The sequence below is a fragment of the Echiichthys vipera genome, assembly GCF_963691815.1.
Source record: "Echiichthys vipera genome assembly, chromosome: 14".
NCBI lineage: Eukaryota > Metazoa > Chordata > Actinopteri > Perciformes > Trachinidae > Echiichthys > Echiichthys vipera.
In genome coordinates, this window is record NC_139839.1 from 16,917,417 (window position 1) to 16,943,421 (window position 26,005).

Consider the following 26,005-nt stretch of genomic DNA (forward strand, 5'->3'; position numbering starts at 1 on the left):
CAGTATGTAATGTGGTGCAGTCGCCCAACCACAGCGGCCCTCCAGGAGACAGTACACCCTCAACTTAATAGCTCTCTCTCTCTCTCTCTCTCTCACACACACACACACACACACACACACACACACACACACACACACACACACACACACACACACACACACACACACACACACACACACACACATACACACACACACACACACGGACAAGCAAAACCCATTCACGTTCGAGATCTGCAGAAAACATTAGCCAATGCATTGCCAGTGTGGCTCAAGCTTAAATGAAGGAGGCAGATGTGAGGGACGACAGCAACTGTATGTTATTATAACGTACGAATGATGGAGTCCTCCTGGAGCTCTGTAGACAGATGCGAGACAGCTAATGAATCCAATAATCGGGAAAACATAGGCGTGAAGTGCAGTAGTAACACCAAAAGAGCTTTGATTTGATTGAAAAAGGGGAGTTTAGGAACTACTTTTATATTTGCTGTATTATTATGTGTGAAAACATGCTGGTTTATCCAGGTTAAGAGGGACATGCTGAGTAAAATACAAGAAACATAGTTACAAAAGAGGAAAAATACAAGAAAAGAAATTAGTTTAGGTTAGTGAATTATTTGTTGTGTTGCCTGAACAGTATTTCATTTTGTAAGTAATTTATCAATGATGTTGGAAAGTGTAGTTTAGTTTAGAGCTGCCAACTCACTACAGGAGTATACAGGTTTCCCAACACTGATCCCGTAAACAGTTTTTCACTGTTGCACACAAATTGCACCCTGAGACAAAAACATCCTTCCAACATCAAATTACTGTAAAACTGAACTACCATTCATATCAACACTACATCAAAATGTCACCTTTGTATGCGGTAAAGTGCACTCTTTTCTTTTTGTATATTTCCTGTTTGCATCATTAAGTGGATTAACAGTGTTTTATGAGTCACGGTGAATTAAAGTGTGTTCCACGTGAGATGTTCAGATTTTAGTGCGTCTGCAGATATCCTGGGTTAATCTATTAGAATGGGTATCTGATTGGAGAAAGAGGTGTGCTGGCAGTGGCAGCAGTGTATTGTACACTGTGTCTTGCATGTCATCACACTGAGTCCATTTCAAAATGGGTCTCTCTCTCTCACGGCCCCCACCCCTGTCCCCGCCCGAGAAACGTTAGCCAAAATCTGGAATATGATTCCCCTCCTTTCCTTTGTGTTCTTCAGTCAGGCACTGACCCTGACTGTGCTACATCAGAGCGCCGATCTCATTCAGACACCTTCCAAGCCAGACGGGGCCTCAGCCCAGACTTTCCTTACAGTATGTCGTCTCTCCAGTCTCTGTGGGTTTAGATTGTGTAATCACGTTTGGAAAGAGGTTTTTTTTTCCCCCTGGCTTTCTGTGTCTGCAATCCTAATTTTCAACCCCCGCATCTTTTTCAGTTTCCTCTCATTCTAAATCCAGTGCTGAGATGAAATCCGAACCATGGAAACTCTTACGTTGACTTTTCTGTCCTCTAAAGTCAGTGTGCCGTTCACCTGCTTTCGCCTGCCGTGCCGGAGCCTTCCAGCTCTGTTCTGCGTGTTGCTGCCTGTACTCGGTCCCAGTGTTTCAGGACCACTGTCATACGGTGTTAGGCAGCGGAAGGCTGCTTCTGAAGTATCCAACTTGCTTCAGATTTTAAAAGTCGGGTGTTTCATTGAGGTCCCTTCATTTTTCTGCCAGACTTTCATATGTGAGGATGTCCCTGCTGTGTTTAAAGTGATCTAGTCCCCCAATTATGCCACAGCCCAGACTCCCTGGCAGTCCACACCTAATTACTTCCATGTGTGCACACTTGGCTCGGCAGCTGAAAGAGGCCTCCTCTCCTCTCCTCTCCTCTCCTCTCCTCTCCTCTCCTCTCCTCTCCTCTCCTCTCCTCTCCTCTCCTCTCCTCTCCTCAGTTCACTTCAATAATTAAATAGTCATTATCATCAATGCCAACTACACTAAGCAGCCTTGTGGTTACTGGCCCATTCTGTGATGCATTATATTGAAGATGACCAAATGTACTAAAAGGAAAAGTTGAAGTAGAAGTTGCTAGATTGCAATGTGCTGATAAATACCCAACACTACGTCGTAGCAGAATACTGGTAGAAATGGTTATTGCTATAGTAAATAAAAATGTACTAGTTGTAGTGGTTATATTTGAAGTAGTAATGAAAGAAAGGTGGTTGCTTAATGCATAGAAACCAACATATATCATTTAAATAATTGTGGTTTGTGATACATCTTACTATCTCTTCCGATATAATCACAATATAGCGTGTTTTCTGATAATTTAGTGGATAATAACAACATAGTAAAGCCCATTTGTGTATTTTCTCATTGTTTTAAAAGCTTCAGTGCAAAAAGAAACATAACGTGCAAGGGTCCATGTAAAGCGTCGTCCAAATGATTTAAATAACACAGTCGGAACATAATTAACAATATAGAAAAGTATATACGATAGACATTTTCATAACATTTGGACAATAATCAGTATATATTGTCATATCGCCCTGCCCTGCTTCAAAGTAAGTGATATTAAAACTCAGGTGTCCCAAAAGTTGTGATTTTACGCAGCCCTGATATGTGTTAGGTGTGCTGATGTGAGGTGGCCCTACTGACTGAACTTTCACTATGACTTCAATCTGAAGAACCCTTTCTGTCAGCTTCTCGACCTTCATAGACGAAGTCAACAGCTATTGGCTCAGACTTCAGCTCTGCATTCACCGGCACCGTTTATCATTATGTAATATCATTAGTCCAACTAGTAGTATTGTTTGGTTCTTCCTGGATTCATGACTTCCTTGCCTTTTTCTCCACAGTCCTGCTCGCTCGATCTCTCTTTTTCCTCTCATTGTTTTATCGTGGGAATTTCAAAAACAGCTGGACTTAACATAAACACAACGCAGACCCAATAAAACTGCAGTGCATACTGGATATGCCATGAATCTCTCTCCAGCCAGCAGCTTTCCCACGCATTTCTTTCATAGATCTTTCCCATATGTCAGAATAAAGCTGTTAAACAGATCAGTGACTTTACCTGCTGACTGGCTGGAGAGACCTGTTAGTCCGTCAAGCTGATGTGACTTTAACAGTGGTGCCGCTCAAAGCGAATATCGCTGCACAAACTTTTCTGTCTGTTTCCCATATTGATGTGATATAACACTTAACCATCAAGCTTAGTCAGTCTCTGATCTAAAATGAGTAATTCCAGTCTGATGAGACTCATGAATAACTTATTATTTTCTTGTGTTGTGCATGTGAGCTTGTCCTTCTCGCTCTCATCTGATTGTGATTCATAGCTGTGAACTGTTGACCCCTCTGCCTGTCTATGACAACTCTCCCCCCGTCTCTCTCTGTCTGCAGTTGTGTGTCCCCTGACGTGTATGAACGGAGGAGTATGCAGCTCAAGGAAGCACTGCCTGTGCCCGCCCGGCTTCACCGGTCGGCTCTGCCAGTTTCCACTCCAACAGACGCTGCAGGCTCAGGCAGCTCGAGGCAACAAGCAGCCTGTCTTCCCCATATCTCTGAAGCCAGACGGCCAGAAACTAGTGGAGCAATTAAGCATAGGGCGTACTCAGCTGACGCAAACACACTCAGTTTTCACCCTACCCATGTCACACTCATCTGAAGGTATCTATCTTTCACTACAGTTAAAGGGATTGTTTGGATTTTTTGAAGCGGGGTTTTCATGAGGTACTTCAGTGGTCAGTGGATCACCTGCAGTTACTGCCAGTTCGGATGAGCAGGCAGGAGGACAGGCACTGAAGCTAAGTGGTGTATTGCTGTGAATGGGGGGTAAGCAGCTAAACGTTTTTTAAACACCTAAAAAAAAAGCCCTCCAGAAAAAAAAAGAGATCAATATCAGTTTAAGTGTACGCTATATTTAGAATATTTTCAGAGCTTTACCTCACTGTTAGACAGGACACGTAGAACACAGATGTTGCTGGTCGGCCGCTGTCTTGACCGTTTTTTTTGTGTGTTATTGTGAGACTTTGGTGTTTTAAAGTGTTAGGAACTAACAAACCTGACAGACAAACTAACTGATCGAGGCAGCGGCAGACAAGCAACTTCCGTGTTCTGCGAGGTAAAATGACGAGAACGTAGAATGGCTTCAGTTGCCCCATGTAAACTGAAAAAAAGCTTTCTGACAGCCCTCCTCCACACTTCTCCAAACTGGAGAAGCGCTGACCGCCATCTACAGTGCTGTAGTGTGCTGACTGTGGATAAATACCTCATAAAACCCCACTCCAAAAAAAAATCTGAGCTATCCCTTTAATGCCAGAGCTTTTGCATCTCTCTATTGGTTTTGATAGATCAGGAAATATATTTTTGTGATGTCTTCCTTTTCTATATTTTCAGTGCAGTTTAACGTACGCGTTCACCACACGCCGGACACCTCTGTAGTCATTCAACCTCTCGACCAATCAGACATCAAACCTCCTCACAAGTTGGGGCCTCGCCCGATCCCCGCCAGGCACAAACCAAAGGGGCGCTGCTTCCAGGAGACCACACCCAAACAAGCTGTGAGTTTAGACACATGCAGTGATCAACTAAAGTGAAGGTTTTTTGTGTTTTTTGTCATTTGCCACTGATAACATTTCTCTGTCTTGTCTCGCTTTAGTGCAACAGCACTCCGCTTCCTGTTCTGACCAACCAGGAAGATTGCTGCGGCAGCGTGGGGAACTCATGGGGACAAAACAAGTGTTATCAGTGCCCCAAACTGCCAAGTGAGTTACAGCGTGCTTCAAGAGTTAGTTTCAGCCTGCTCTGATTCACTTTTTCCAGCATTATAGGTGCACTGTTTTTTATTCCGAAGTGAAAGTGCAGCAACTCGCTTTCTTATAGTCGTAGATTTTTTTTTTATCCAATCTACATCTTGGTGTTGCTGGGAATTAATTATTGTTTATTGAGCCAAAAAAAGTCATCATTCCCTGCAATTTAGCCCTTCTACCTTGTGAAATTATGGCCCTGGATTAGAACAATCACTTTATACGTCTATAAAAATGTGCACATGAAAGTTAGTGGTGACATGGGGTAGGGAGTGTGTGAAAGGTTGAGAAGGAGAAAGCGGAAGAAATTACGGGAATTACACACAGACAGTGAGACAGGAAAAGAGAATGTGGAAAATAACCCTCTACTTAAGCATGTTCCTATGGGCCTGCCCAGTGCAGGACTGTCATCACATTGCTGGAGATTGAATTTCAAGAAAATCTTGGCTACTCACGTTTTTCCACTCCGCTATTATTCCGTCCTTCAGTTCTGACTCAGACAATGCGGCCTTTGACAAAACCTGATACAGTACGTCTGGTTAGTCTTTAGATAACTGGATTCTTGCCTGGAGTGCTGTCTGTTTTGTCACATTCATATTCATTTATAAGCTAAGCAAATTCCAAAAGTGAGCTGTGATCCTTCCCCTCTTTCATTGTGCTTTTAAAAATGTTTGCAAGACTCTCTAATAAAACTTCCTTACATGTTTTTACTCCCTCGTGGAAAGAAGAACATTCTTCTGTGTTAGATGTTTAAGAATAGGAGCAGAAATAATGCATTGTTAGTTCAAACCTCATGAAAGAATATTCTATTCTGCGACAAGCTCCATCATCAAAGACCTCATAAAAACTCATCATTACACAAAAACCCAACAAGAAAGGCAAAGAAAGAAGAAAAGAAAATCAGAAAACTGTTAAGAATGTTTAATTCGTTTGGCATTCTCTTTCTGGCTGAGAGTAATATGAGAACATTGATACAACTCTCATATCTGTAGGGCAAATATTAAACCAGCAGCATTGCCAAAGCCAGGAAGAGCCTACAGTGTATCTGTTTCCCCTATTTTCAGTCTCTATGCTAAGCTAACTGGCTGCTGCTGGCTGAGGCCCTATATTTAACAGCTAGGTGTGACAAATTTAAAATTGCATAGTAACATACAATTCATATTAAATCAGCTTTAAAGTGCAACAAAAATCTAACCCATGGTCTTTTCTCTGTCTCTGGCAGCCAGACATGGCTAACACTTCAACAACAATCCACTAATATTGCTCAAAATAGCACCAAACCTCTGCAGTAGCATAATAACGGTCTCTACATATAAGGTTGCAAGTTGATTCTGAACTCGGTAATCGACTGGTTTGGGCTGTCTCTCAATATGGATGTACTCGGCTGCTAAAGCATTGTAAAACAGTCTGTTTTTATAAACTCCAGGTTCTGTAAACACATTGTTGGTGCTTCGTTTTATGTGTAGGGACTCTTATCATGCTACTGCAGAGGTTTGGTGCTATTTTGAGCAGTATTAGTGGTTAAAAAAGCCGTTTTTGGATGGTTTGTCGCTCTGCCCCGAGCTACTCATTGTTAGCAAGGTCTGGCTGCTACGACTGTCCGAGATATCGCTGTTAATGGGTGATCACCCAAAAAACTTGTCTTAATGGCTTGTTTGATGTATATTCATGCCGAAAAAGACCATGAGTTTGATTTTCACCTGAGATACACTTTAATACCTCCAGAAAAGCAAAGCGCTTATAAAAAAAAATCATATATACAGTATAATGCATTGCAGAACATTGGTGACCCCTAAATTGATACACATTAGGTCACAGACCCCCAATTTATAAAATTTTGCTTCAGGGTCCTCCATCTGAAAACATTGTTGGTTGTTAGATATGATTAAGACCAGATTTCTGTAGTTGCCAGCCTGTTGAGTCAACGAGGGCAGTCTTTCCCAAAGTGGTCTGTTCAGCTCTGACTCTAACAAACAGTGATTGGAAAAACGTGTTCACGCTCTCTGGCTGAGGTAAGGTTGAGTGTGACTTCTGTGATTCCCTCACTCTCAATTGCATGAAGTCATGATGCATTGTTGTACGTTTAGGTCCCTGCGAGACAACAAATTTCTCTTTCAGGTCTTAAGCGGAAAAAAGTTTGGGAACCCCTGAACTAGGGAATAAAAACATTGGGTTTTAGCTTTGGGAAGGCTAGATTGGGGAGGTGGGTCTTGAGGAGATAACAGTGGAGGGAGTGAAACCTATGATGAGAATCGTCACTCTTATGACTCTTACTCAAATTGGGCTCACTTCTTAAATATTTTAAATTAACGATTCCCCATTCCATTGATTGCAAAATGTAGACTGTCTCTCTTTGAAGGCTTTCATGTGGATACTGAACGGTCGGTCGTGCACACGAACAGTGACGTAAATAACTGTGTGAAGAACTTAGAGCTTGAGAGAGAGCTCCAAACCTTGTTCTCTTTTACACCTCTGCACACCCGGCCTGTGTAAAGTGGGTGTTGAATTGTCTGTTTCAAAAAGTTGCAAAAACTTTTTTCCTCCAGTGCAGTTCATAGAGAAAAAAACAAATGTGGGTGCTTTAAGATAAGCTTTGCATCCTGTAAAGTTTCCTGACATTGTTAAACCTTTAACAGTAGCTGGTGTTGGGAATTCTTTCCAGCGCTGAAATTTTCTTTCTATATTAAGTGTTCAAACTTCTGCTACGACTATTTTTAAAGTAAATAACAGGGTATAGCTTTTACAGTGTTCTTTTGGTTTTGTATCATCCACCCGCAGCCCTTCTCATTGCAGAAACACTGTTTCACGCACGCATTGCTCACCTTCCCCTCTGTGCTCCGCTGTGTCTTCTCCTCCCTCAGATGCATCAGTCAAGCATACCATTGTGGAAGATTATGGCTCTACCTGTCCACAAGGCTATAAAAGATTCAACAGCACTCACTGTCAAGGTAACACAAGCAGGGTGTACAGTACAAGCACAGCGCTGAGTTGTTTCAGTTTTTATGTACTCATTAAAGCTACAATTCCCACGTGATAAAGCTCTAGTATAACTTTCTGAACAGATATCATCATTTATAGTATATCAAAATAACCTTTTCGTTTTTATGCACGACCTCGAAGATATCAACGAGTGCTCCATGCAGGGCATCTGTCAGAATGGAGACTGTCTGAACACGCTGGGCAGCTTCAAATGTTCCTGCAAGGCCGGTTTGGTGTTGGAGAGGAATCGATGCGTTGGTGAGTAAGAGGCCTCTCTGGGGTTTTTCTCTCTTCTCTGCCTTGAATGGCATCATGGTTTAATTCCGTAACGGGTATCCCAAATAAAACCCTGTTCGTCTCCTCTGTCAGAGTCTCCAGCTGAGCAGGCCCACTGCTTCCTGATAGCGTCCGAGGTCAGGGGCTGCGAGCACGCGCTGCCCACCCACCTCACCCAGGAGATGTGCTGCTGCACGGTGGGCAAAGCCTGGGGCCGCAACTGTGAACGGTGTCCTCAGGTTGGCACAGGTGAGTGGACAGAACAGAGAGGAGCAGTTACAGGGAGAGAAAATGTCCTTGTTTATTTTTCAATGAATGCAAAGTTCAATAAAAACAAGTTGCAATTTATTCTTTACTGAGTAGCTATTTTTAACCGTTCATTTGTTTATTTGTTTTTTACTGTGAACATAGACTATTATTATATTTTGTATTTTGCATCTGTTACTGAGGCTTTTGTTATTTGCACTATGCTCTTTTAATAAAGGATTATCTATCCTATTTTTTGCCAATATCCAATATGCCGATATTTTACAACTCATTTTCGCCGATAACCAATATCAATGCTAATATATATAAATATTCAGTATATTATTTTTTCCCCACACCCAATTATATGGATCATCAACTCTTTTCTATAGTGGAATTAATATATTATTATCGTGTTGACCCATCAGTAAATGCAGACATAAAATACAAAGCTTAAAACGATGAAATATTTATTCCTGTTTAAAATAAGAAAAATACATAAACTTACATGTGTAAAACATGCCATATTTATATTTATAAATGGTTTTTGAAGTAAGTAAGACGCAAGACACGTCCTACTTAAAACATGTCACGTCAGGCGACACACGTCAAATCTTTAATCTGATTTAATCAATGAAGCCGCTAATGATTTATCGGTTTATTATATTGTCCCGATAATTCATTTTAATATAGGATAGCTTGCTGATAATGTTGTGCATCCCTAATCTTATTTTTTCTTCTTCTTTGAATTTATGGATTAATGTAGATTTTCTGTTTCTTAAGGCTTTGAAATGTAAAATTCATAAAAATCTCAATCATGCGTGGCTTAATCTTAAATACCAAGTTAATCAGAATACTCAGTTTCCAAGTTTAATATATTTTGGTGATAAAGTCGGGGATAATAATAAAGAGCGAGAAGGTCACTACCCAGAAGTGGGTTCATTCACAATAAGGCCGTGCTAACTCTACATTATTCCTCTTATTACACGGCTACTTAATAATTTGACGTCACATTAAATTTACCGGACATCTTAATGTTGATGGATGGACGTGGTCCTCCAGATCAGAACTGTGTCCATAGTTGTTCCTAAATAACAGGAACAACTATGTCAATTGCCGTAATTGACCAATAACGATAATAATAACCAACAAAGCGGCACAACAATCCAAGTCATTATGCAGCTCAAGTTCTTGTTTACTCCTCATGCGAAGAGTTGTGTGAGGTTCTACTTTCTATTATTACTTTTAACAACAACAATAAAGAGGAAGTGGTTGGATGGCATACATTTTTGATACAATTTATGTTGTATTATAGTCCAGTGAGTAATCATTGCTGCTTACATATTTCAAAGGGCGATTCAGCAAAAAGTTGAAACTGCTTTGACTGCATGTAATTTGCAAAATCTGAGATTCTTAAAAGTGAAATAAAGTACTATTAAAATCCTTTCCTCTCTCTCCATGTGGTGCTCAGTGGCCTTCAGTAAGATCTGCCCTGCTGGGAAAGGTTATTTTCTCCAAAATATAAGAGAGACCGTAGCCTTCCCTCCCATCATCTTCCCCCGCAAGCCTGACAAGGAGGGTGAGTCATGAATACGTTTCACACCACTCAGGAGTTTTCAGACATTTCTAATATTTCTGCTTGAGTGTTTTTGTATGGAACATGTTGATTCGGAGGTTAATACCCCTCTATCTCGTTTCCTTTCAGAACCAAAGCGACCGGTAAGACATTTCTGTTTTTAATCATTCATCTTAATCTTAGCTTTTATTTCATCTGATTTACGAGGACACTTTAATCAACATTTCTGGCTAATTTCAAAATGCACACCTTTGGTGAAGTGCTGGTTAAAATGTACAGACAGAAGACAACAGGAGGACCGTAAGACAACAACAGCAACAAAATAAGGGTCTAGAGACAGAGCAGAAGCCATACAGACCAACAGGAAGCAGCAAACACAGCCACGCAATACTGATTATAGATGCATGCAAAAATGCGGAGCAGCAATAGGCGATAACGCCAATAAAATACAACAATCATGATGAAGACCTTGATACAAATGTTAAAGGTGATATGACACAACAAACACATAAGCCACGCAGTTGAAATACACAACTTTACAACTTTCCACTCAAACACAGGCCACAAAAAGCTGACTATTATTTGATTATTATTATTTATATTATTATTATTATGTTATTATTTATTGTTAACTGAAATCCGATGATCTCTCTCAATCAGGAGAGGCCTCCAGAGACGGCGACTGCACCGCAACAGTCTCCCACCAGCACCAGCAGTCCTCGTGTGCCGGGTAAACTCACCTCTAACCCCAGATATAAGCTCCATCAGTGATGGAACATGTTAAAACGCAAGAGAAGATATATTCACTGCCATGTCATATTTCCTCCTAAAGTCTGTCTGCCTCACCTCTCTTTTGTTGGATCCACAGTTGTTAAACCCACCCCTCCGATAATCATCAGAATGACCCCAGGCAATGATCCCTTTGAAACACAGACAAAAGTCTTCCGTGAGTTCCCCACAAACCCACTCAAACATTTATTCTGCTTTAACCTTATAGAGAGAGAGTAACTTCTGTAAAGGCTGGTTCATGGTTTATGGTTCAAGGTTCATGGTTCATGCGCCTCAGACCCCAGCTCTCCACATTCCCCCAGTAAGAGAAGATATTGTGGTGAGCTTTGGATTCATCCCTCACAGATGACCTGTTTCTTTATGTAATAAACATAATTTATAACAGCATGCGAAAGAGTTATTTAGAGCCTGAGGCAATCCTGGTTGATAGAAATAAAGGAGTCCAGTTCAAGGCTAAGCTAAATCTCGTCAGACGCATGCCTCTTTAATGCTCTACCGACAGTTTTGCATGTCGTGCGCATTCAACCATGAAGCATGAACCAGCCTTAAGGCTATGTTCACACTCTTTTATGGAAACAAGTGTTGCCATAACTACATTTCAGGCTGGTGTTAAAAAGCAGGTTATGCGGGACACTTTTATTTCCATAAAAAAAAGAACTAAGAAAAAAAAAAGATTCCTAAAGGGGTGTTGTACATCTACTGTGATGATGATTTTTAGAAATCAAATACAGTTCCTCGCCCAAAGCAGCCTCGCTCTGTCTTTCAGAGGCATTTTAAAGGGGAACACCACCCACATTAATTATTCCAATATGTCATTTCCATGGAACGTTCAGTCAATATTTGTGGACATGGGCTCCTCCGTCTCAAAGCCAGAAACCAGAGAAGTAAGTCTCAAACTTGTGTCAAGTAGAAAGAATAGACTTGCTGCTCCATTTTCCATCTCAAAATTGTATTTGTTATTTTGCTTTATTCGTTTGTACTGTTGTCAGTTGTGAAACAGAAAGTGTGCCCATACACTCAGAACATCCCCCCGGGTGCTCTCAGTGTCATCTATAATAATGTCTAAGAAGAAGAAGAAGAAGAAGAAGAAATACTTTGTTAATCCTAGAGGGGAATTAAAATTTTATGGTGCAGCTCCACACTTTATATTTGGTAACACTCTAGTTTTGGGATTTGGAAGAGAGTTGTTAATGTTTCCTTATATTTTTGGACTGTCTCAGACCATAGGAATAGTATATGAATTTTTAAAATGGGCGTCCCCTTTAAAAACATGAAAAGTTTTTAATAGATAGAAGGCTTTAGGTAAGCCATGGGTGTTACAAGTATATACCTGTATATAAAATGTGTGTGTGTGTGTGTGTGTGTGTGTGTGTGTGTGTGTGTGTGTGTGTGTGTGTGTGTGTGTGTGTGTGTGTGTGATGCCTGCGTTTCCTCCTTGAAGCAGACACAGATGAATGCAGGCTGAGGAACATTTGTGGTCACGGAGAGTGTGAGAACAGCCTGAACGGCCACATCTGTCACTGTCACCCTGGATACCATCTCAACCCGCAGAGGAACTTCTGTGAGGGTAAGAGACGATGGTAGAGACAGAGGCTGGAGCAGGCGCAGATGGATAGCGACGAGAAATTTATCCGGAGGTTTTTTATCCATGGTTGTCAGCTGGCAAACAAACTTTTCCCTCTCACAGAGAAATATACAATTGATAAGAAGGAGGAACTACTGTCTGCCATGAATCACTGCATGACTTAAAAAATGATAGTGCCTTTAAGAATCGATACAGTAACGACGCAGTAACGCTACATGCCACGCAATTTGGTCGAAATGCGGTGAATACACCTGTAAAGTGAAATAATTATATATTATTTGAATGTACTTAACTAGAAAGAAAACAAAAAAACATTTGAAGAGCCAGAATAGTGTGAACAGTGATTTGCTCTCTTACCCTCAGGTGTGTATAAACCGGTTACCAACTTCTTTTGAAAAAAAAAAAAAAACGTGAAATTATTGTTTTTGTTATAAGTATTGGCTGAAAAAAAACAAAATAATATTGTGCGTCCCTATTTGTAAGGTTAGCGGTGCAGTTTTTGTTATGTATGTGAACGGACCTTCAGTGTTTTTCACCACCTACACTGATAAAAAGAGAAGCTTGGAGTCGTTCAATTTATAAATATGCAGTTAGTTTATACGACACGGTTGATTTGAATTTCTCCTCTGAGCATATATCATTCAATAAATTGTTTGTGACAAAAATAATTATGTGTATTTAACACAATTGAATAGTTTTGTGTGAACATAATGTGCAACCAATGTACATACAGTATTTTCCATGTACATCCAACAGACTTTTTTTCAGTGAACTGTATCCCAACATCATTCCTTCAGTGATGGTGTATGTTTTAGGCTACAGTAGGTGGTGAAAAACACTTCCAGGAATCAGTGCGCTGTGTCCTCTGAGTTCAGTGACCCTCTGCTGTCTGTCTGTAATATCCAACACTGTTTTCATCTCTCCTGTTGTCCAGATGATAACGAATGTGACTCAGAACCGTGCGGCCACGGCAGAGGCATTTGCGTCAACATAGAAGGAGGTTACAAATGCCTCTGCCGTCAGGGCTATAAACACATGGTGCAGCATGGGAGACTCAAGTGCATAGGTAAGTTAGGATGAAAACTTTCCATGTTAAAATGTATTTTTTTCGACAAGTTATCAGATCCTGCATTGGCTCTATTCTTTCTTTTTTTTTTTACAGACGTGAACGAGTGCTCTAAGCAGGACATCTGCGGTGTCGGAGGCCAGTGCGTGAACCTGCCCGGTTCTTATAAATGTGAATGTCACAGCGGCTTCAGGAGCAAGTCACACCGTCACCCAGCCTGTGAAGGTACAAAGACACTGATTATTATAACAGTGTGTATATCAGTGTACAGGCTCTCCACTGACAAAACACTCATTATGTGTGTGTGTCACTGTAACATACCTGCGTCTTTGCTCCTCGTGTTTGTATTTCAAATCATGGGTGGTAAATCATGTGACGCTTCTTCTCACTTATTCCAGACATAAATGAGTGTTTGAACCCCGACACTTGTCCCAATGAGCAATGTGAGAACACACCTGGCTCGTACGAGTGCGTTCCTTGCTTGCCCGGTCACGAGGCCCGCATCGGCATCTGCTACGGTGAGTGTAATTATTCTGAGGGCATTATTATCATGCCAGAAAATCAAGAAATGTAATAAGAAAAGTTCACATGCTCCTTCAGTGAAGGGTATTTGCAGTTATTTCACTCCCATTTCTCTAATCAAACTAGTAATATGCAAAATATTAAGTTAAAAACAGACAACATCAGTCACAGCGAGCAGCAATTCACCTACATTCACTCAGCAGCAGAGGCCCAAAGAAATGGCAAATATACTCATCAGTGCAGAGCAGGATTATTCAGTCAGCTTAACTTGAGCCAATAGTGTGTTGGGCATGATTACAGGGAAATATTTGAGATCAACCTACTGCAGAAGGAAAATCCTGTACCTTAAAATGTTATGTCATATTAAATATAAAAAATAAAAAATTAAATATTACACATTTGAATAATTTGGTTCCATACACGCTGGAATATTGTAATCTCACTGTATTGTTATAAATCAGATATTAGAGCTGCTGAAGTCGGTAAGTTTCTGTGAATTTTTTTTTCTGTCACTTTATCCTGACAGCACAATGAGACAGACAATCTGTGAAAAAGTCATGGAGCTCCACATCCACTTTCTTCTTTCTGTCTGCTCCTAATATCACTGCGTTATAACTGACAACCAATCAGAGCTGAGGAGTCTCTGACACAGTGTCTGTGACTACTCTGATCAAACTGAAAAAATACCCTTTTAAACATAAAGTTACTGAATTCAGCTTTAGTGCAAATTAACATATCATGTCTGAAAAGGAGTAGAAAGAAGCAATATACGTGTTTTAGTCTTTCCTCTACTCTATACTATGTGATACATTAAAGTATAAATCCGGCGAATACCTGATGGTCTTTTTGGCATGAATGTACATCAAATTAATTACAGTTTTTTTCGTTGATCACCTATTAACAGAGAAATATGTTTATAGGTGAGTCATTAGTAGTCAGACATAGCTAACACTGAGTAGCTCGGGACGGAGCACTGAAAGCATCCAAAACAGCTGTTTTTAATCACTAATTTAGGTGATTCAAGGAGGAAAGTATTGAACCGAACTTCAGTGCATCCAATATGGACGTAGCCAGCTGCTATGGCTTGTGACATTGTAAAACAGTCTTTTTTAATAAACTCTGGGTTTGCCTGCTACGTTGTTGGTGCTTCGTTTTATGTGTAGGGACTCTTATGCTACTACAGAGGTTCGGTGCTATTTTGAGCAGTATTAGTGGTGAAAAAAGCCGCCCCAGTGGTGAAAAAAGCCGCCCCGAGCTACTCAGTGTTAGCCATGTGCCGCTGCTACTCTCCTGGAATTCTCTGTTAATAGGTGATCAACGAAAAAAACTGTCTCGATGGCTTATTTGATGTATATTCATGCTGAAAAGACCGTCAATCAATTGCATGAACCCTCACACCACAGTTACAAACCAGATATAAGTAGTAGTATTTATGTAAAATATGTTAGTACCAGTATCGCCCAAACCATGAAAATAATTAAATCATTTTAATATTGTGAATGTGTACTATAATGACAATAAAAAAGGTAACCAGACCTTGTTAAAATGAACCATTCAATACGAGGCAGTAATGTTCAGTTGATTACAGCAAGACTCCAAACAAAAGACAACAACATTGCTACAAATAATTTATTGCCTCACTTCAATTTACCTTCTCTTTCTTTCTCCTGCATATTGTTTACAGACATTAACGAGTGTCAGAAGCCTGGCATCTGTCCTAACGGGCGCTGTGAGAACCTTCCTGGCACTTACCGCTGCCTGTGCAACGAGGGCTTTCTCCCATCTTCAGACAGCAAAAGTTGCAGTGGTGAGTATTTCTTACTTAACCTCTACATCACATTACCTGCTTCTAACGCAGTCGAGTGACTTAATGACCTGTTTGGTGCTGAAGATAATGAGGTATTCTTTAATATATCAATACCGATATATAAGTACACACACTTTTTGTCCCCACATCTAATTAGAGGGATCATCAAGTCTCTTCTGTAGTGGAATTAACAAATTATTATTATGTATATCTTATCGTGTTGGCCCACTGCCAAGTGATATAAAATACAAATCTGAAAATTATGAAATATTCACTCCTTAAAAATACTTAATTTTCCATTATGTAAAACATATCTATTTATGACAATTGCTTTTAAACAAAACAAGTAAGATAGATCCTACTTAAACATCGCTATATACACATAATCCTTGCTGCGTGGGGCATTTAATCTGATTTAATCAAGGAAGCAGCAATCTATTTATTTATCCCTTTTTAATATTGTCGTGATAGCCGATATCCGATAATTTGTTTTAGAGTCAATATCGGCCGATACCGTTATTATTATGTATCCCTAGTACTCTTAATGATTAAAGAAGTTGTGTTTCGCATATTTCTCCTCCCAAACAGACATTGATGAGTGTGAGGACGTCAGGCTGTGTGCTTACGGCCACTGCATCAACACGGAAGGCTCCTTCCAATGCCAGTGCTACCCGGGATACCAGCGCACACAGGAAGGCAGTCACTGCGAAGGCATGAATTATTCAACAAACCATGTGTTTCACTGGTGTTCATGGAACCAATATGCAACCATTTGTCACAAAATTTTCACTTGATAATTAATCAGCACTGGACCGTCCAAATAAAGTGTGACTGAGTTCATTCATTGTGCTCACAGAAGGATTCGCATTCCAACATTGTTTTTATTTCCTTCCCTTCAGATATCAATGAGTGTGTCTCTCGAGTATCAATCTGTCAGAGGGGCAGCTGTATCAACAGCATGGGCTCATACCACTGTGAGTGCCAGAAGGGCTACACACTGGTGGGAGGCAGGAGATGCCAAGGTCAGTCACTTCAAAATCTTTTATGGTCAAAAAACAGCATGCTGCCTGTCATTTTGCTAGAAACTAACTCATACGCATGAGGCGGTAAGCACAATTTAATATGCGTGTGTGGGTAAAAAGTAGTGTACATGCTATGGAAACTGCATTAGTCGATGTTTAAAATGTCAACAACAAATATATCGGGGACCAAATGTTTTCCTTCTGTAAGCAGTACTGTCAAATTGTAAGCTGTTTAAAAAATGAACATCTATTTGTTTGTAACTCAGATGGTGCTTGGATTAAAAACAAATTCTCAGAGCAGCATTTGTGATTTCCCTTTCAGACATAGACGAATGCGCCCTTGACAGAAGTCTCTGCCAGCCCTTCGGCTCTTGCGAGAACAGACCGGGCTCGTTTGTGTGTTCCTGCAATCACGGTTATGTCCTCTCAGAGGACAAACACAGCTGTGAGGGTAAGCCCGCTCTGATTCCTTCTGCTTTACTCTAGACCCACATTTATTCCAGAGCTTACACCAGGCCTGAACATCTGATCCCTGCCTGTCCCAAACCCAAACCATTTCCGTTCGAACCAATCTGAGGCCCTGAAAGCTGAACACTTACAATTATCGGTGATATATTACCAAATCTATATGAACCAAGTCACACATTTAACTCAAATTAAAAGAAAAACCAGCTTGTCGTGATTTACACACTAAAACCTCTGTTTCCTAACATTCACCATGTTTGCTCCTGAAGCAGTGCGAATGCTGGTGGATGAGAAGAAGGAGTGTTACTTGAACCTCGACGACACTGTGTTCTGCGACAGCGTCCTGGCCACCAACGTCACCAAGCAGGAGTGCTGTTGCTCCATCGGAGTGGGATGGGGAGATCACTGTGAGATCTATCCCTGTCCCGTCTCCCAATCAGGTACATTTACTAGTACAGCGCATAATGGAAGTAAACACGTTCAACTAAGTTATTGTGTTTTTAGCTCATTGTGCTGAATATGTTTCTATCAAGGGTTGGGGGAATAATGACTATAGTTTGTTTTAATACTAAAACGTTATTGCGATATTGTATGCTGTGAGAACCTGTGCCATGATAATTGTGCTATATTTGATGTATTTTAAAATGCTAAATAAACTAAACTAAATGCATGCATCTGGGTAAAAGTCTCCACTGTTCTGTATTGACTGTATATGTTACTCTTTATTAAACTCTGCCTGGTCCTCTCCACCCAGCCGAGTTCCACTTCCTGTGTCCAAACGGGCAAGGCCTCTACTACGATGAAGGACTCCTGTACAGCCTGCCTGTCTACCATGGTAAATAATACACAACTTGGGTCATGATATTTACATACATCAGGGCTACACTGATGAGATATTCCTGCTTTCACACCCAAATTCTGTGTTAGAATTAAAAAATATATGACCTGAGTTAAATACCTTTGTACCAAATAAGTTGTCAGTTCCTCATGAGACTGTTAAACCTCCCTCCTTACATCGAACAACTTTATTGGATGACGGGCAGTCTGTTCCTGAGAAGACTTTTTCCTTCCTTGTCTACAGATATCGACGAGTGTTCTTTGTTTGCCGATGAAATCTGCAAGAGGGGTCGCTGTGAGAACACGCAGCCGGGCTACGAGTGCTACTGTCAGCAGGGCTTCTACTATGATGGCAACCTTCTCGAGTGCATTGGTAAGTGCTGAGATACACACCATAAAATGCGAGTAAACGACTATACTGTAAACATTTCTAGCTGCTGAATGTTGTTCTTTATGGCTGCGTGTTCTCCCTCAGATGTGAATGAATGCCACGACGAGTCCCTGTGCACTAACGGCCACTGCGTCAACACCGACGGGTCCTTCTACTGCAACTGCAACCGGCCCTGGACTGCAGACGCCACCAAGAAGAACTGTGTGATAGCAACAGTAGCAGGTGAGTAAAAAAGTACCATCTTCCCAGTGACCCTGATGGCTTGTTCTGCATTTGCCTAGCTACTGGAGGAATTATCTTGACCTTTGAGGCAACCTTTTTGTTCTACAGATGTGAATGAGTGTGAGGACCCAGCCAACTGTAAGAACGGCCACTGTGTGGACACTCCAGGATCGTACTACTGCATCTGCTCTCCGCCCTGGACCCTGGCCACTGACCGTAACAGTTGTGTGACTCCTGAGGAGCAGGCAGGTGAGTGCCGACCCTGTGCAGTGTGTGTGTGCAAATCATAGTGCTGGTTGTCTGCACTTGTGGCAGGTAGTGTACGTATATGAGACAAAACTGATTTCCGTGCCAAGTTGAACAAAGGGGAAGGAATCTGCTAAACTTTTTGTGGGTGTCACTGTACTAAACAGAGGTGAGAATATACTTCAAGCTTTCTGGTGTTTCTGGAGTGTTTTCATTACATTTTACGTGACCTGAAGAGAGTTTTTGAGATCTTGAGTCTGTAATTGACAACAAAAAAAATGTTGTGGTGTCTAAGACCACCAACTAACCAATTAAGAACGTGCATTTCAAATCAAACTCTATGTTACAGATAGCAAACGGACAAATCAACATATCAAATATAAATCCATGCATATATTCATACATGTTTGTGTAACTTGTTCCATAGAACCTGAAAGTGTTTTCCTCCTCATGGCCAGAGGCTGGAGACATGCAGTTTAATTAGCACTCTGTTTAAAGAGAGGAAGGCTGCAGCCACCATGCTAGTAGGCGCAAATGCAGTGAGGAGTGAGTACTGAGTGACAATGAAGGACAAATTGCAGTTGGCCATGCTATGACCATGGTGCCAAAGATATTTTATAAGAAGTTTTTTTTTGCAATTGTGGAGAACTGTTGTTCCCTTCACACTCAGAACAGGAAATGTGTTTGTATTCCTGCTATTAAGCCAAACATGTTTAAGGCCAGCTCTGGACTCCAACAGATGTGTCTTTGCCATGTTTTATGGACACACCTGAGCCAAGGACCTGAAAAGCTCTGGTTGGGTTACAGTCAAGTGCCATTACTTACATATTTGCAAAAGATGCTCTCCTTTTAGTTTGTGTCCATTAGTGTTAACTGCAGCAGTATGCAGCGGAGTGTGGCACTGCTTGGACAAAAATCATTGCCTTTGAGGCTGAGACTGTTTCCTCCCACAAAAAAGAGCATTACTCAGTCCAAATGACATGGGCAGGAACGGACCAGAGTGCAGTAGTTCAGTTGACTTTGGATCTTATTCATGATCTTGACACTGACCTCTGGTAAGGAACTTTAGCTGTAATAATTCAGACATTGAAGCTGGCTGTGATGTTAAAGACAGAAGTAAAAGTGCTAATGAACCTATGGTCAAAAGCTTTGGGTAGTGACTCGAGTAGCCAAAGTATGATTTCCCCGGCCTGACATTGCCAGAGCAAATCGCAAATGACAATCCATCTGGAACATCTCTGTTAAAATCGATTTAAGGTTATCAAAGTGTGATGTAGGGCTGATCGACCAGTAAGCAGCTCTGCCCGGGGGTAGATGGCCAGTCACAGCACAGTAGTACCAGCCGATCACCAGGAAAAGGTTTTAATCTCCCCAGCGTTGTAGCGAAGGCGTCCTAATCAGATGCACAAACTTCCTCAACTGGCTCCTTTCGACAACGGCCCTTTACAGTCTTCATCTCAAACATGCCCCATAATAGACAAACAGTTGTAATTGGCCCAGCATTTCTCAGAACGCTGAAAATCTGTCTGTAGCAGAGGGGGAACCAGACGCATCTGCTGGAGCAAATAAAACATGAGCTTGCAGATTGGTCTGGTTCCCAGGCATAACTGAAAAAGAAGAGATGCAAATGTAGAAAAGCTGTCGGATAGCATCTCTCTATCTGACTTATTAGTCCAAGATAATTCTGGAGTACACACAGTATGGATGGCTCTGGTCTCCATGGACTCACTACAACCACAACATACATAAATTACAAGAAGATGGATTGGTGGATAGTCACTGATATACTTAAAACCAACATTCTAGCCATTTACATGTTAATTTTAGGAAGCATGTCTGAAAATTGACGATTACTAAGCACTCATAAAGTCCTCTGTACTTATGCTGTTGACAGGAATTGTGTTTGTCAAAGATCCTTTAAAATGAAAAGAAATGACAAGTTTTACTAGATGAATGTGAATGCGGCTTGTCCTGTAATGACCTGGATTTTGAAGTTTGTCCAAGAACAATGTAAACAATCAAAAAGAAACTTGCCACATCCATCCATCCATCCATCCTAGTACACACTGGTCTTTGCGATGGTATCATTTTCTCTGCAAACTGCAAGCGTCTTAGCTGAAGTGTTGCTGGAACCAAGCTTCCTGTTTTAGTCTGCAGCCTTTCTGCAGATATTGCAGTGTGGTTGCATGTTTATTGGAAACCAACTGCAGTGTTATGCATGACCGTAGCTAATTTTGTCATAAGCAGAACCTTGCATGCAACACAGAAAACAAACAGGACATTTGTATCCATACCAACACAATGTCACTGCAATGAATGCTGCAGCTTAAATTGTTCAGTTTTTGTTGAGCTTGTGTCAGAGTTGATTCAACTCTCTGTGACTTGTTAAAAAGATAACATGTTAAATCATATATTAGCATATGTATATAATCACAAAAACTGAACCTTGTGTAGTAAACTTCCAAACAAAAGTAGTATTTATTGCAGGATTATTGTACTGTGATGTCGCACAAGTTTTCTTTAATTATTGTGTCCACCTTCTACAGAGTAAGAGCTGGCTCCAAGCAGATGTTCATACTGTAACCAGTGTCTGTGGTGCCCTTTGCAGATGTGAATGAGTGCCAGGATCCCTCGTACTGTAAGAATGGGAGGTGTGAGAACACGCCCGGCTCCTTTCACTGTTTTTGCGACCCTCCCCTCACCTTCAGTGCAGCGCTGAAACAGTGCGTCTATGACGGTGGGTAAAATCAGCATCGGCTCACCTGAGCATGACCGATCCAAATGAGTTTTGGCTTACCTCAACATCTGCCGCTCATGTATTTCCTCCAAATTTGTGTCCCATCTGGCCTGTATTGGCCTTATGTTTCCCCTCTTACCAACCTTATAGAGACTTTTTCCCATTCTTTGAAGGGGTACCACTTTGTGTAGTTGTTAAAAATACAATGTATGTATTTTCGCACACAAAGCAATATCTGAGCATGTTCAGGGTGAGGAAAAGTGATTACCTTTAGCATTTTCTCTGCATGTCTATGTTTCCCCCAAACAATTTCTGTCTGTGCTATTATAGATGATAAAATGTGATTTGTTCCGGCAGAGAAAAGACTAATTTGTTGGAGAATGGCCTGAGCTCACTTGTGATCATTTTGCATGAAAGATATGTGACTCACAGTACAGGGCAGTAATGACTGTCTTTAATATGGCTGGTTTAACATCTTGAGTTAATGCTACAGAACTGTTTAAGTGTGACGCATTGTAACCAGCGGACCGGAAAATGACATTGGATACTGTTATAGTCTTCACAGTTACAGAAGACAGTGATGCATACTGAAGCCCAAGCAAGGAGCTGTAACAATAGGCTGTTTGTCTAATGAGTGCAAACTGTAACAGCGTATCTTCATCATCAATGTGACACATGCAGCCAGTTAATCACACAGACGTTAATCTTACACTCTCTGATAAATGATTGTGATTAATCTATTTAAGAGTATTAGCTTCCTTGTGCCATGATCAGTTCCCAATAGTGTACAATACAATAACAATACATAACAATATATAATAAGTTTAGGCTTTCCTTTTGCTGTATCTTTAATTTGCAGAGGACACCTGCTTTAGGACATAGTTAGCTAATAAAGAGGCTACTGTAGGCTATGCAGGTACCCACTGTATTATGAGGTGGACTAATTTCTGCACTTTGGCTTATACATGCTTGGATAGGCTCTTGACCTATGTCACCCCCCAACAATAATGATGTGTACTGGTATAGAGAATAAATGGATGGGTATGACGTTGTGCATTTACTTTCATCTTCACCTTGATTTATAAACATTTACTTCACTGAAGCATATTCAAGTGGCTCTCAAAATATGTAACATTCAATGAGATATTGTAATATCCGGAGGTTCATAAGTAGATTGTGGGCATCACAAATAATGTGAACTGATGTGAGATTTTCTCCAAATACTGTATTTGTGTTTAGGCTTTATTATGGCTTTACACATACTGAATAAACCTCATATTATAGTTAATCATTACAGATTACATTTATTATCTTCCACTGACTTACATAACACTATTTTATTTATAAAACCTGATATCGTAGAGCTCAGAGACAGAAAAAACTTTTATATAAATCTGATGGTGCCGAAATTCTTACATTTTTACCTTTAATTGTTAAACTATGGCTAACATTGTATGTTTTTCCTCCTCCTTTTTCACCCAGATCGCACTGCAGCCCACAAGGACGTGTGTTTCCTGCAGGTTGACGAGGGCTTGATCTGCAGCGAGCCCAGGAACGGCATGGTGGTGACCTACTCGGAGTGCTGCTGTCACTACGGTCGTGGCTGGGGGCCCGAGTGCAACACCTGTCCACCCAGAAACTCAGGTGAGCAAAGCTGAAGACCCGACTGTTCGCTCAGCTTTGACTGCCGGCTTCCGCCTGTCCTTTTCTTTTGAGCTGAAAGGACGTATATTCTTTGTGTTTAGAGATGTTCAGTCGTCTGTGTGAGATGCACCTGGAGACTGAGTCGGATGGGGAGCAGGATTTCCTGGCAGCTTTCGCCAACTACAACCCAGGTAAAACTATACACAATCTTTGTCAATATACAATTATATGCCACACCCTCTCATCTGTTTAGCTCCATTCGACACTTATTTTCTTCCCACCTCTCCTCTGCCTGTTTGTCTGTAAAAGGTGACAGTTCAGAGGAAGATTCGGACGAATGCAGCTGCGCAAATGGTCGCTGTGTCCGCTCCTACCTGGGCACCATGTGTGAATGTAATACAGGCTTTAGGCTGGATCACTCCCGCACCCGCTGTATAGGTTTGTACTTGCTAGTCTTCTTTTTTTCTTCATTGCATTGCATTTTAAGAAATACACAGTAGCCAATAGAGGTACTGTATATGCAGTGACTAATATGTGTATTTAGTAACTTGTATTTAGCACTGTTGTTGAGCAATGTTTTTTCACAGCTTACACTCATTGATATGTGTATTTTTTTCAGACATTGATGAGTGCGCAGAACCAGGAGCTCGTGTCAGTCCATGCAAGAACGCTCGCTGTGTGAACACCACCGGCTCATATAAGTGCTTTTGCAAACACGGCTTTGTGGCGCGCAGGCCGAACTCATGTGTCCGACGCAGAACTCGGTAACCTCCGTGCGTTTATCCCTATCTGCAGTACACAATACACACACAACACCCAGCACATGCTGTACACACACTTATGTCTCGCAGTACGAACGTGGGACCGCATTTAAGAACTCAAACACGAATTCTCGACAGGAGCCAAATCATAGCAAGGGCTCATATGAAATGTACAAAACATATCATTGTCAGCTCCTCTTTCACTCCCCATTTCACTTTTAAAGAAATAATCAATACAGACAAGGAATGTGGTCATTTGTTTGGTTGTTAAACAATTTTGTAATTATTGTTTTTTTAAACAGTTTTTTTGTTTAGTTTAAATTGTGTTTTTTTGTGATTTTGTTTTTTAAAATGATCTCCCTGTTTCATTGATCTCTCATTCTTTTTGAATCTCAAGCCACCTCTTGTTTTAATAAGGTGTTTTAAAGCTCCATCTGGTATTCATGTTGTCTACTTCAGCCTGTTCAATATTTGCATACCATAGGCATGCCATGAGAACATTTACGTTACGGTATTGCCCTTTACATTCCCATTTAAGTCCTAAGATTAATTCTACATTGACTTCATCTGATATTGTATTTTCTAACCACACATTGTTATTTTTGTGTGATTGTACAGTTTGTTCAATGGATCAGCAGCTTCTGTAAGAATGGACCCTGTCCAACCCGTTTATTTGTTGATGTAAAATATGAGAAACCTGAAGTTTTTGTATAATTTGACATGTGCACCTAAGTGACTTTAAGCTTGAAAAAAAAGCCATGCACTTAGAAATTAATATAGTGGGAATATTTGCTAAATGTAGCTTATTCCGGAAACCTAAGAAAGTTTGACATTTATTGTCATGATTGCTGCATCAAAGTATTTGGAAAACCAAAGACGCTTGAGAAGAATTTGATTAAAAAAAAAGATGTCAACCAGTCATGCATTTGTTTTTCTTTGCGTGGGGGTGTTGTGTTTTGTTCACACATATGAAAACAGAAAACAGAGCAAACACACATTCAAAGTTCACATACGGTATAGTCAGTTTACTGTGGATGAGCAAGTTTTCGTCGTTAACATGCTTTTTTTCAGTTTCAAATTGTTAATGTGACCTCTTTAGAGCCCACATAAACTGTGGTTCTCTTCAGTCTGAAATCCTGATACTGGTCTCTAAGATGTCAAAGATCCCCAAGTCTGATTAACTAATGTATCCCATTTCAGACAAATAAGTCCCAAGAGTATATGCCATTATACTGTAGTAAGCACAGGGAAAGAACACCATTAATACATTGTCCAAGTAAGCTGAGGTTGTTTTTATCAACCTCGAATGGATTTGATCTACTCCCTGCTACATTCTCTACTTTCCAATTTATTTATCTCACGTACTGTATGTAGTTTAAGTGGTTTGGAAAATAAGCTAACCTCAGTGTAATGTGACTGCATTGAAACTTGGAGTAGTGAAGCATGGACTGTATCTTACTGATCTTAATTCCTTGTTCCAACTCGGACGAACCTTTTAATTTGACTTTATCAGCTTCAAAACCTCAAAATACCAGATCAAAGATGTGGTTACAAAATAAGAGGACAACATAAGTGTGGATTGGTCAACAAATTCTAAATATGATCGCAAAGCCCACAGTTGACATCAGCTACCTGAGAGACAGCACCATCTTGTTTCCTCTTTGTGTTAATATAACTCTGTTTTACTCTGTGATCAATATTAAATCAATGCATGTGATGAAGAAAGTCAACCACTGCAACCTCTCGTTATACTATCTCTACATTCTTAAGACATAGTTGTGTTATCTGCCGGCACTGGTCCATGATTTGAAATTAGCTATCAACAACATTGCAGTAGTTGTAATAATTGGATTAGAATTGGATCGTTCATGAGGGATCAGTCTTGACACTACTTTATTGTTGACATAATAAACATGACTGTAAATCCCCCAAAAATGTAATAGATTTGAGTTTTTACTGAACGACATGTTAAGCATGATCAAAAGAAAAAATAGTACCCTGAAATATCCTACAGACATGTATATATAGTATATTGAAACTTGTTATTA

General features: G+C 40.6%; 1 protein-coding gene across 3 annotated transcripts in view; it reads left to right on the forward strand.

Moving 5' to 3' along the window:
* ltbp3 (latent transforming growth factor beta binding protein 3) overlaps window positions 1–24,867 on the forward strand; it is a 39,348-nt gene extending 14,481 nt beyond the window's left edge. For 2 of the 3 annotated variants that reach the window (XM_083927073.1, XM_083927075.1), the window contains exons 2-29: window positions 3,381–3,647; window positions 4,377–4,540; window positions 4,639–4,744; window positions 7,648–7,734; window positions 7,907–8,023; window positions 8,135–8,290; window positions 9,759–9,866; window positions 9,993–10,006; window positions 10,524–10,593; window positions 10,732–10,809; window positions 12,094–12,219; window positions 13,172–13,303; window positions 13,400–13,528; window positions 13,702–13,821; window positions 15,510–15,632; window positions 16,221–16,343; window positions 16,532–16,654; window positions 16,977–17,105; window positions 17,389–17,559; window positions 17,874–17,954; window positions 18,201–18,329; window positions 18,432–18,569; window positions 18,678–18,818; window positions 21,424–21,552; window positions 23,035–23,196; window positions 23,298–23,387; window positions 23,506–23,634; window positions 23,816–24,867. In XM_083927073.1, coding sequence (XP_083783199.1) covers window positions 3,381–3,647; window positions 4,377–4,540; window positions 4,639–4,744; window positions 7,648–7,734; window positions 7,907–8,023; window positions 8,135–8,290; window positions 9,759–9,866; window positions 9,993–10,006; window positions 10,524–10,593; window positions 10,732–10,809; window positions 12,094–12,219; window positions 13,172–13,303; window positions 13,400–13,528; window positions 13,702–13,821; window positions 15,510–15,632; window positions 16,221–16,343; window positions 16,532–16,654; window positions 16,977–17,105; window positions 17,389–17,559; window positions 17,874–17,954; window positions 18,201–18,329; window positions 18,432–18,569; window positions 18,678–18,818; window positions 21,424–21,552; window positions 23,035–23,196; window positions 23,298–23,387; window positions 23,506–23,634; window positions 23,816–23,964 — 3,491 coding nt within the window. In that variant the 3' untranslated portion in view covers window positions 23,965–24,867. The remainder of the gene's footprint in view (window positions 1–3,380; window positions 3,648–4,376; window positions 4,541–4,638; window positions 4,745–7,647; window positions 7,735–7,906; window positions 8,024–8,134; window positions 8,291–9,758; window positions 9,867–9,992; window positions 10,007–10,523; window positions 10,594–10,731; window positions 10,810–12,093; window positions 12,220–13,171; window positions 13,304–13,399; window positions 13,529–13,701; window positions 13,822–15,509; window positions 15,633–16,220; window positions 16,344–16,531; window positions 16,655–16,976; window positions 17,106–17,388; window positions 17,560–17,873; window positions 17,955–18,200; window positions 18,330–18,431; window positions 18,570–18,677; window positions 18,819–21,423; window positions 21,553–23,034; window positions 23,197–23,297; window positions 23,388–23,505; window positions 23,635–23,815) is intronic. The other variant, XM_083927074.1, reaches the window with a different exon arrangement.
* Window positions 24,868–26,005: the final 1,138 nt, after the last annotated feature.